The sequence below is a fragment of the Equus quagga genome, chromosome 10 (genome assembly GCF_021613505.1).
Source record: "Equus quagga isolate Etosha38 chromosome 10, UCLA_HA_Equagga_1.0, whole genome shotgun sequence".
Classification (NCBI taxonomy): Eukaryota; Metazoa; Chordata; class Mammalia; order Perissodactyla; family Equidae; genus Equus; species Equus quagga.
In genome coordinates this window covers 89,171,584-89,184,014 of record NC_060276.1, presented here as the reverse complement: position 1 = coordinate 89,184,014, position 12,431 = coordinate 89,171,584, and the positions used below count along the sequence as shown (strand labels likewise).

At 37.2% G+C, this 12,431-nt stretch overlaps 1 protein-coding gene across 4 annotated transcripts in view; it reads right to left on the bottom strand.

The window, feature by feature from the left end:
- CASK (calcium/calmodulin dependent serine protein kinase) overlaps positions 1 to 12,431 on the bottom strand; it is a 368,709-nt gene that overhangs the window by 44,040 nt on the left and 312,238 nt on the right. For all 4 annotated transcript variants that reach the window (XM_046673193.1, XM_046673194.1, XM_046673195.1 and 1 more), the window contains exon 14: positions 8,906 to 9,094. In XM_046673193.1, the coding sequence (XP_046529149.1) occupies positions 8,906 to 9,094 (189 nt within the window). The remainder of the gene's footprint in view (positions 1 to 8,905; positions 9,095 to 12,431) is intronic.

The following is a 12,431-nucleotide window of genomic DNA, read 5'->3' as shown; positions in this document are numbered from 1 at the left end:
ATCTGTAGTAATGCCACTTCTCTTATGCACAATACTGTTAGTGTCTTTCTGTTCCTGATCAGTCTGATCTTCTCAAAGAAAAAGTTTTTGTTTTACTGATTTTCCTCTATTGCTTTTCTGTTCTGTATTTCATTGATTTCCACTTTGGTCTTTATTATTTCTTTTCTTACTCACTTTGAGTTTAATTTGCTTTTTCTCTTGTTCTAGTTTCTTAAGGTAGAAGCTGAGGTCATTGATTTAAGACATTTCTCCCTAAGTACTACTTTAGCAGCATCCCACAAATTCTGGTATGTTGTGGTGTTATTTTCATTCACTTCGAAATACTTTTTAATTTCCCTTTTGATTTCTTCTTCGGCCCATAGGTTATTTAGAATTGTGTTACTTGGTTTTCAAGTGCTTGGGGATTTTGCAAAGATCTTTCTTTTACTCATTTCTAATTTAATCCCATTGTGGTCTGAGGATATACTTTGATATTAATATAGCCACTCCAGCTTCCTTTTGAATAATGTCATCATGGTATATCTTTTCCTATCCTTTTACTTTGAAACTATTTGTCTTTATGTATAAAGCATTTCTTGTAGGTGATATATAATTAGGTCTTGCTTTCCCCTGTATCCTCCCCCGGGTCTGACAATCTCTGCTTTTTAATTGGGGGAATTTAGACTATGTATTACATTTAACATTTTTATTGATACAGTCAAGTGTAACTATATTTCCTTGCTATTTGATTTCTATTTGTACTATCTGTTCTATATTCCCTTTTACCTCTTTTCTGCCTTCTTTGGGATTAATTTATTTTTATTTTCTCTTCTGTGTTGTCTTATTCACTATAATTCCGTTTTGTTGTATTAGTGGTTGCTTTTGGTTTATGGCATACATCTTTAACTTACCACAGTATACCTTTAAGTGATGTTATACCACATCACATATGTTTGAAAATGTTTTTATTTTATTTTTATTTTTTGAGGAAGATCAGCCCTGAACTAACATCTGCTGCCAATCCTCCTCCTTTTTCTGAGGAAGACTGACCCTGAGCTAACATCCGTGCCCATCTTCCTCTACTTTATATCTGGGACACCTGCTACAGCATGGCTTGCCAAGCAGTGCCATGTCCGCACCCCAGATCTGAATCGGTGAACCCTGGGCTGCCAAAGCAGAACCTGTGAACTTAACTGCTGTGCCACTGGGCCGGCCCATGAAAATGTTTTTATTTTGCCTTTATTTTCCGAAAGATACCTTTGCTGGGTTTAAAATTCTAAGTTGAGGAGGGTTTTTTCCTTCAGTACTTTAAAGACATCGTTCTTCTTAATTGTACTGTTTCTGATAAGAAATCTGATATCCTTATTTTTGTTACTCTGTATGGTAACATTTCTTTTTTTTTTTCCTCTATTTTTTTTTGGACATAGTTGTGTTTAATAATTTGGGGAGAACGATTCAAAACCTCAGTGGTGGTCTACATATATATTTGTAACATAATGCTGGCATGTTTTTATATCACCAAACACAACAAACATTGTTTTAAGGAAATTGAAAGACTGTCGGCAAATGAAATAAAGCCCTAGACAGTAATTTCTTTTTTTTTCTTTTTTTAAATTTTATTTTAAATTTTTTTCGGATGTACATCATATTTCGAATTCTGTATACATTACATCATGTTCACCACCCGAACACTAATTATAGTGCATCCCCTCACATGTGACCCTAACCACCCCTTTTGCCCTCCCCCCTCCCCCCTCCCCCAATGGTAACCACCAGTCCAATCTCCAATGCTATGTGTTTTTTTTTTTTGTCGTTTTTATCTTCTACTTATGAGTGAGATCACATGGTATTTGACTTTCTCCCTCTGACTTATTTCACTCAGCATAATACCTTCAAGGTCCATCCATGTTGTCACAAATGGCCAGATTTCATCCTTTCTTATGGCTGAGTAGTAGTCCATCGTGTATAAATACCACATCTTCTTTATCCATTCGTCCCTTGATGGGCACCTAGGTTGCTTCCAAGTCTTGGCTATTGTGTATAATGCCGCAATGAACATAGGGGTGCAAGTATCTTTATGCCTTTGTGTTTTCAAGTTCTTTGGATAAATACCCAGCAGTGGAATAGCTGGATCATATGGTAGATCTATCCTTAATTTTCTGAGGATACTCCAAACTGCTTTCCATAGTGGCTGCACCAGTTTGCACTGCCACCAGCAGTGAACAAGGGTTCCCTTCTCTCCACACCCTCTCCAACATTTCTTGTTTCCTGTCTTGTTAATTATAGCCATTCTGAGCGGAGTGAGGTGATACCTCATTGTAGTTTTGATTTGCATGTCCCTGATAGCTCATGATGTTGAGCATCTTTTCATATGCCTGTTGGCCATCTGTATATCTTCTTTGGAGAAATCTCTGTTCAGATCTTTTGCTCATTTTCTAATTGGATTGTTGGTTTTTTTGTTGTTGAGCTGTATGAGTTCTTTGTATAGTTTGTATATTAACCCCTTATCTGATACTTCAAATATCTTCTCCCAATTGTTAGGTTGTCTTTTCGTTTTGTTGATGGTTTCCTTTGCTGTGCAGAAACTCCTCTAAGAACAGGAACCAGACAAGGATGCCCACTGTCACTACTCTTATTTAACATAGTATTGGAAGTCCTAGCCAGAGCAATCAGGCAAGAAAAAGAAATAAAAGGGATACACATTGGAAAAGAAGAAGTGAAACTGTCACTCTTTGCAGACGACATGATTTTATATCTAGAAAACCCTAAAGAGTTCACTAAAAAACTTTTAGAAATAATAAAGGAATACAGTCACGTTGCGGGATACAAAATCAATGTACAAAAATCCGTTGAGTTTCTATACACTAACAACAAAGTAGCAGAAAGGCAAATTAAGAATACAAGCCCATTTACAATTGCAACAAAAAGAATAAAATACCTAGGAATAAACTTAACGAAAGAGGCGAAAGATCTGTACACCGAAACCTATAAAACATTGTTGAGGGGCTGGCCCCGTGGCTGAGCGGTTAAGTTCGCGCGCTCCGCTGCAGGCGGCCCAGTGTTTCGTTGGTTCGAATCCTGGGCGCGGACATGGCACTGCTCATCAGACCACGCTGAGGCAGCGTCCCACATGCCACAACTAGAAGGACCCACAACGAAATATACAACTATGTACCGGGGGGCTTTGGGGAGAAAAATAAAATCTTTAAAAAAAAAAAAAAACATTGTTGAAAGAAATCGAAGAAGACACAAAGAAATGGAAAGATATTCCGTGCTCTTGGATTGGAAGAATTAACATCATTAAAATGTCCATACTTCCTAAAGCAATCTATAGATTCCACGCAATCCCTATCAAAGTTCCAACAACGTTTTTTACAGAAATAGAACAAAGAATCCTAAAATTTATATGGAACAACAAAAGACCCCAAATAGCCAAAGGATTCCTGAGAAAAAAGAACAAAGCTGGAGGTATCACACTCCCTGATTTCAAATTATACTACAAAGCCATAGTAACCAAAACAGCATGGTACTGGCACAAAAACAGACACACAGATCAATGGAACAAAATTGAGAGCCCAGAAGTAAACCCACACATTTATGGACAGCTAATATTCGACAAGGGAGCCAAGAGCATATGATGGAGAAAGGAGAGTCTCTTCAATAAATGGTGTTGGGAAAACTGGACAGCCATATGCAAAAGAATGAAAGTAGACCATTCCCTTACACCATGCACAAAAATCAACTCAAAATGGATTAAAGACTTGAATGTAAGACCCGAAACCATGAGACTTCTAGAAGAAAACATAGGCAGTACGCTCTATGACATTGGTCTGAGCAGCATATTTTCAAGTCCCATGTCTGACCAGGCTTTTCTCTATTTTTAAGATCTTCTATTTACCATGGGATCTAAGCAGTTTGATTATGATGTAGTTTCATGTTGTTTTCTTCATGTTTCTTGTGCCTGGGGCTCATTGTGGTTCTTGCAACTGCAGATTTATAGTTTTAATCAAGTTTGGAATGTTTTCAGCCATTATTTCTTCAAATATTTTTTCCGTCTCTTCTTCACTCTCTTCTCCTTCACAGACTCCAATTAACCATCTATTAGGCTGCTTGAGGTTGTTCTCCAGCTCAGTGATGCTCTTTTCACTTTAAAAAATTCCTTTTCTCTGTGTTTTGTTTTGGATAGCTTCTATTGCTATGTCTTTGAGTTCACTAATTTTTTTCTTCCAAAATGTCTAATCTGTCATTAATCTCATAGTGCATTTTTCTGCTAATTCTAATATATTTGTCAGTTCTGTGTCAGTTTTGATTATTCTCCATACTATAGGTCACATTTTCCTGCTTCTTTACATGCCTAGTAACCTTTGACTAGATGCCAGATATTGTGAATTTTATCTTGTTGCATGCTAGATGTTTTTTTTTATTCTTATAAATATTCTTAAGTTTTGTTCTGGGATGTAGTTCAGTTACTTGGAAATAGTTTGATCCTTTGGGTCTTGGTTTCATGATTTGTTAGGCATGTCTGGAGCAATTCTCCATCTAGGGCTAATTATTCCTCATTACCGAGGCAAGGCTTTCCTGAGCTTTCTACACAATGCCCCATGAATTTGTTTTTCCAGTCTGGCTGGTGGGAACAGCAGTGGGTGTTAAGCACTGTTCCCTCTAATCCTTTTGGATGGTCTTTCCTTGGCTTCTGGTAGTTCCCTCTCATAAATGTGCTGATCATTATTGAGATGAATACTTGAGGGAGACTATAGATTTCTGGGGTTCTCTCTTTGTGCAGCTCTCTCCTCTTCAGTACTCTGTCCTATGAACTTTAGGTGCCTTGGTCTCCCCAGACTCTCAGCTCTGTGTTCTCAATGCAGGGAGTCTGCCTGCTCTGCCTCAGTTCCCCTCCCTGTGCAGTGGCCTGGAAAGTCTCTCAAGTCAATCATAGGGCTTACCTTGTTTGCTTCCTGTCTCATAGGAATCACTGTCTTTTATTGTCTGATGTCCAACGTCTTGAAAACTGTTCTTTCATGTAATTTTGTCTATTTAAAATTTGTTTTGATTGTTTCTGGTGAAAGGGTAAATCTACTCCCAGTTACTCCATCTTGGCCAGAAGTGGAAGCTCTACATATTTAATGCCAGAATACTATTCTATGGAGTAGATTACTTTTTGTTTTTCAATTATTCACCATTATATGACAAGCTTTCATAAACATACTTTTGCATTAGACCTGGCTGTTTCTAAGAATCATACAGGAATCTTTTAAATAAAACTGACTTTTAAATTTACTCTTTGGATTTAGATTTAGGACGTTTGGAATGGAGCCCAGAAATCTATATTTTTAAAAAGTTCCCTTGGTGAAAACTCGTCTTGAATTTGAGATAATTAAGAGTAGGGGGACTCTGTCTTATCTTCTTCATTGGAGAGTAACACTCTATTAGAAAGCTTCATGAAAATATTTGAGACTTTATAATCTAGATTCTGTCTGAATTTGTACAATTCTACAGAACAGAGGTTTGCATGGTTCCTATTTTGCAGTTCTTAGAAGTAGTAGGCAAGCAATGTAAAAAACTGCTTTATCAAAATGTTTCTAGTTCCAACATTGAACTGTAATGTTCAAGTTTCATTTCCAACTTCTACATTTAATCAGCATGAACAGGTGCCAAGAGCAGTGTCTCTGGAAAAATGCTGTAAATTAATGTGTAAGTCAAATCTATCTAATTTCATAACGGAAATGATAGTACAATGAGAGTTCTATCCTTGAAATTAATAAATTAATGTATTCATTCAATCAACATTACTGAAAACCTGTTATGTGGCAGACACTCTGCTAGACACAGTAGTGAATGAAACAGGGTCTCTCATGGCTAGGGGAAGTTCACCTCAAACCAACTGGAGTTAACATTTATTATTTTGTTTGTCCCAAACATTTCTCTGCAGAGAGGTATTGACTCATATTCTGTTCCCAAATTCCAGGGAAGGGATTGGCTCAGCTTGGGTTGGGTGCCTACTCCCGAAGCTATCCTAGCTTGGGATAAACTCCTGGCCTTGCCTTGTTTATATAAGCCTTTTCCCTATTGTCTAAGCTAGTTCAAGTTTGGTCTTTATCACTTGCAACTAAGGGAGTCCCAAGGAATAGAGAAATAATTATAAGTGCGATGTTACAAATGGGAAAAAGGGCATAAAGGGAGTATATCACCCTCGGATGGTGGACCTAGCATAGTTGGACACATTGTAGAAGGTCCAAAAAACAAAAGAGATCATGTGGGTATATCCTGCACAGTAATATAATGCTTTTAATAAGACAACTAAGCAAGCAAATGAAGCCCTATTAAATGTAATAGAGAACTATACTCTATTATTGAAAATATATATTTTACATAAAATAATTCCCATTTTTATGACAACCAGTCAAAAGGAGAAGAAATAAACACCTTCACTAGGATCAGAGAAGACAGAAAGAGAAGGGTTTCTCTAAGGAGACTTCTAGGGGAGACTCAAGGCCATTTTATGCTTTCTGAAAAAAGTAACTCGGGGACGCAGTTTTACATTTTTACTTAGTCTATGTTTTTATGGAGTCAGCCTTCATATAAGAGATGAAGCAAATGTCACTGAGCTGCTTTAGAACATGATGATCACAAGACATTTCTGGGATTCCATCTTGTGGTCTCTTCCACCTTCCTGTCTGCTTTGCTTGGCTGACCGTCACCCCTTCTTCCTGCCTCTCTGACACAGCCACCTCTCCTCTATAGCTCTGTCATAATTATTTTTGTTAAACTATGCTGAACTGCATATTTACCTGTTTAATGTAGGCAGCCTTGCCAAAAGAGAGCTTCAGGAAGGAGCCTTGTTTTATCCACCACTATGTCACTGTCATCTAATACAGTGATTTGCACATAGTAGGCACTTAACAAACATTTGCGAAATGAGTCAATGAATATATAAAATGAATGAATGGATATTAGACTTTCAGAGCTAGGTGGGATCTTGGAGATCATTCAGTCAAGTATGCTTTTGGCAATACTTTCTAAGCAAAGTATGAGCAAACTGAGGCCCACTGACATGAAGTGATTTGCCCAAGGTACCCAGAAGCTGCCATTGCCCGTGCTCTTAAGCCAAAGAGTTGCTTGGAGAGCACCAAAAGGGGTAGGGTGATTTGCACATGCCCTGCTTGCTGCAAGTGCTGGGATAATATAGTATAACTGGCAAAGAACAGTAAATGAGTATTACAACCTGAAACATCTAGAGTTGAGGGCTCTCCGGAAATTGCGGTCATGGAATCACTGCTCTGTAACTCTTCCTTTAATGTGGAAAGTAACTGGGCAACTTTCGTAAGTAGGTAATTTGTTTTTCTATATCTCATATCCCTTTTCTATGCTCTGGGGAAAAAATATGAATGCATAAGTTTGAAGGCCCCCCCCCCAAGATATGATTCCTCCCCAAAACTTAGAACTTTCCCAATATTCCCTGACTGAGTGAATAGCATCATTTGTCCATCCAGTTGTGAAAACCTAAAGCTTAGGGTCATCCTTGATACTTGCTTCTCCCTCAGTCCCCACTGTCAATCCATTATCGAGGTCTATTAATTTTACTCTTCTGTTAAATATATTCACTTCTTTTCATTGGACATCCATCCCTCTAGTCCAGAGTTCCCCTGTATTACTGCAATAAAAGCCTCTTACCTGGTCTCCCTATATCCACTCTTGTCCCCCTCCAATCCATTCTCCAGAGTAATTATTTCTAAAATGAAAATCTGACCTTATCTTCCTGCTTATGACTTCTAATAGCCTCCTACTGTTTTTAAGATAAAGAACAGAATCCTTAACATGTCTTTCAACACTTGTATGGTCTCCTTCCTGCCACGCACCTTGTTTTCTATAGTCCAGCTGTGGTGCTTTCTTTCCATCTTGAAACTATCCCAAGAGCCTTTTCACTACCAGGTTTCCGCCAATGCTACTTGATTTGCCTGGATGGTCTGCATTCCCTCAGCCCCTCTATGTTCGTTTAACATTAAAGAGCTTTTCCTTGATCTTCCCAAACTACGAGAATTCTACCAGAATGAGGCAAGCTTCAGCATCAATTCTACAATGCTATTCCTAAGCACTGCAAAAATTAATATATATTAAATAGGTAGATGTGAGTGGAAGGAATTTTATTATAGTAATGTTACTCAATTCTTTGAACGCCTTCTGAATTAGTCTTCCTGTAATTTCATTGAAGGCAAAAGATCTGGAAATCACCAGACTTGTAAAAGAATGTTTACACATTTACTTTTTCAACACCAACGCCAATATTTCAAATTGTCCCTTTCTTTGCTGCCCCGGAGGTTGTTTTTTTTTTTTCACACTCAACACAGTTTTTTATTTCACAGCTTCTGTTCTGATTGACTAAACTTAAATTTGATTTCAGAGTTTTTCCATGATTTTGCCTTAAAGGAAAATGATCTTGGTCTGGATGAACAATATCTTCACAGGCATTATGCTCATATCATTGTTCCATTCTCTTTAGACATCTCTGGTCATGCAAGTGCCCCTGCAGGTGATCATCAACTTTTTCAACTTCTGGACAGGTTTGACTGTGGATTTTGTCTTCCATTGTTCACGGTTCTTCCCCTTGCCCCAACTTGGAGAGTGCATGCCCCAGAGGTTTTTACACTCTGGAGTAATGTACCAGGTATGTCCTTTTATGGTCAAGTTGTAGAGCAATTGTGAAAGGAGAGGTGGGAAGGAGAACCAACATGCCTTAGGCGTGGTGTCATGCAGAACAACTCTGGCAGGGGTGGGGGTGGTGGTGGAATGAGGATCTGGAAACTGATTTCTTTAAAACTATCCATGCTCTCCTTCCTCCTCACCTCCTAGTAGTAACAGGTTCAAGTTAGCTGCTCTAACTCATGCTTGGATTTTATGAGAGTGTAGAAAACTTTCTTTTTCTACTTACCATTGGTTCATCTGTGTTCTTTTGGAACTGGACCAGCCGAACTCTGGTCACGTTCTCCATATCCATGTCTCCGTTTGCGCTTTCTGGAGAATCACCATTTAAATAGGGAGAGGTGGGAGGAGGTGTGACCCTCAATGCTTCATCACTGTAAACTTCATGTGCCACTACATCATGAGTCTGAAGTAAGGCCTGGTATTTTATGAAGGAAGTAAAATATTAATAATAGTATTATTTCGGCAGAAATGTATTATATAAAATTATTCTTTGTCTCTCAAAAGCATCTCTCATTTACAGAAAACTCGAAGCACATTACACCTAGATACAACTATATCCTAATTTCTTTGTGACAAATAATCATGATAGATGGATTTAAAAAAAAAGAATGAACAAATGAATGAGTGAGTGAGTGAATCATTGAATGGATGCGTTCGTTGATTACCTGGTTACAGGTGTTGCCTGACGCTATGAAAAAGGACCCAGCTAACTTGTTCAAATAACGACTGACAGAATGCAGTCTAAAATAACTTAGCAGAAACAATCATGTGTAAATAGAGGTGGCAAATCTGTGCTGGGGCTTTAAAATGGAAACAGATTTAAAAAGAAACAGTGCAATAGCTGGTATATTGAGCGAATATCTTTCATTGATGGTATTAACAATAATTCTTTTATATGACTCAAAGGATGAAGATAATTGATAACAAATGACAGTAAAAGAAAAAAAACACACACAAGTGCACTTGAAAAAAATGTAATTTTCCAAAATATCATATATGATATGGAGTTCAAAATTTAAACCTATTTAATGTTTTTGTTCATTTCAATTTTTTGGAGCATTGCTTAAATGAAAAATAAGTTGACAATTATTATTATGACTTCTTTTTGCAAAGCCTGTTAACAAAGAAAAAGTGATTTCTTTGTGTTGATATCTGTATATGTCATCTTGGTGAAACTGGATAATAAATATCCCTTGTTTCTCTAAAAAAAGATATTCCTCTACTTACTGTACTTTTTGTGCCATTTTAAGTTTTCAGTAAGCATGAATATTTGAATATTTCTACTTCAAAGAGAATTTTACAGCTAAATATAAGTATGTTTGGAGCTTCACACAGATATTTTCTTGTATGCTAATTATACATTCAGTTCTATTTTAGTCTGTGGTCTGTGTGGTAATGAAATATCTAGAGATAATGAAATGTAATTAAAATTGCCTTAAAAGTATAACCCTTAACATCTCAAATTAAGTTATTTAATTAAAAGGCTTATCAAAGTCATGACATGGCTGTTTTAATTTTAAAGGCATGCATACGAGGCAAAAATAAAGAAACAATGCAGTAAAATCATAAAGAAGATGGGGTTGATTTGTCATGACGAGAGCATGCGCTTGGGAGCAGTACATGCATTTGGGTTTCTAATGGAAATGGCAGCTATTTCTAAGATCTCAGAGGACTAGCCTAAACTGGGGTCGGCGTGAGGGGCGCTGAGGGGCACTAAGCAGGGCACAACTTGAGAACAGGGCTCCACAATGGCCGTGGGGATCTTGGCTTCTGGACCACTGCCCTGACTACATCCTGCACTGGTACCCTGGGGCCTGGGTATGGAAGTTGTGCTATGTCGGTACATCTCTCCTTTCCTGGTCTAATTGTGGCCACTTAAGAGACTAAGATTTAGGGCAAAAAGCAAAAATAATAGATAAACTGAAAAACTTCATATGCTAAAATTAGGTTGATTGTATCAACTACAGATGTGTCTTCCATAATTAGTGAATTTTAAAAAACATGCTTTGTATGACTGGAGGATATATAGCCAGGTAAACAGAGAATCAAGCTTTGATCCAGAGAATGCCAGTTACATGGGCTGGAGAAAGTGTTCATGTTGCTTTTTACAAATGATTTCTATTCATCCCTTTAAATTATATAAACAAACACTTGTATTTAATGTATTATTTATAAAGAAGGGTAAGTCCACAATCACAAAATAATACTCAAATTGAACTTTAAAAGAAAAATGCTCAAATTATGTCACCAAATAAAGTCACACTTGACATTAACCACAATTTGCCACTGTAAAAGACTGCTACCACAAAATAAAACTTAACGTAAAGTTCTAACGCGTATGCAAACAGAAAAAAGGGGCTACTTCTAGATTGTTAAAAAAAAGCCATTAAAAAGAATATGCAGGGGCTGGCCCGGTGGCGCAGTGGTTAAGTCTGCACGTTCTGCTTTGGTGGTCCAGGGTTCGGATCCACGCACCGCTTGTCAAGCCACGCTGTGGCAGGCATCCCATATGTGAAAAAAAGTAGAGGAAGATGGGCACAGATGTTAGCTCAGGGCCAGTCTTCCTCAGCAAAAAGAGGAGGATTGGCAGCAGATGTTAGCTCACGGCTAATCTTACCTCGAAAAGAAAAAAAAAAAAGAATATACAAAATTAAGAAAATAGGGAAATCAAAGTTTGGATATTTTTCTTCAACTATGTGACGAGGTATGATTGAGCAATTGTTACTAAGCTGAAACAGCTGTTATTTTTAATTACATAAGAATCATGTAATAGGAAAGAAATACTTTCACTTTTGGTACTGTAGTAAGGATACGGACAACTGACAACTTCAGACTAGAGTGAGAAAAAATCCCCAACTATTTAAAAATGAGTAGGAAAAATATAAATTTTACACTTGAAAAGTGGTTCCTCTGGCTTCTTAATCACAAATCATAAAATTTACCACTTAATAATGAAACTTTCATGACAACCTAAGGTGATTCTAATCATCTTGTTTTTTGGGAAAGTAGGATACAAATTTGCGTTTAAAATCTGTTCTAGATCCTATTTCTTAAAGAAAAAAACCCACTACCTTTCTATTATATTAATATCTGTTCTTAATGTTTCATATTTTACAATTATAGTAAGCAAAGGATCTGTTCTTTTTATAAAATCAGTCTTTCTAATGGAATAACTGAAAAAGGAATTAGTGTGGTAATATATATATATATATTTTTGAGGAAGATTAGCCCTGAGCTAACTACTGCCAGTCTTCCTCTTTTTTGCTGAGGAAGCATGGCCCTGAGCCAACATCCATGCCCATCTTCCTCTACTTTATATGTGGGATGCCTACCACAGCATGGCTTGTCAAGCAGTGCCATGTCCACACCTGGGATCCAAACTGGTGAACCCCGGGCAGCCGAGAAGCGGAACGTGCGCACTTAACCGCTGCGCAACCGTGCCCGCCCCTAGTGTGGTAATATTTTGTATGACCTCCAAAAATAGAGCACAGACTTTAAAAAATCATTTAAATCTTCACTTTTTTTTACTCTTTCTTTAATTACTGTAAATATTTACATCTGTATTTTTAAGTGTCAGGCAATTCATTGTTAAACCTGCATTTTTTTAATGATCAGAAAGCAAAGAAAAAGCCAGATAACTGGACAAATAAATGTGAAATTATAAATATGCTAAAAATAACCACCATACCTTGGTATAATTAAAACATACTATAAGCCTTAAAATATTTCCCTTTAGCTATTAATATTTCTTT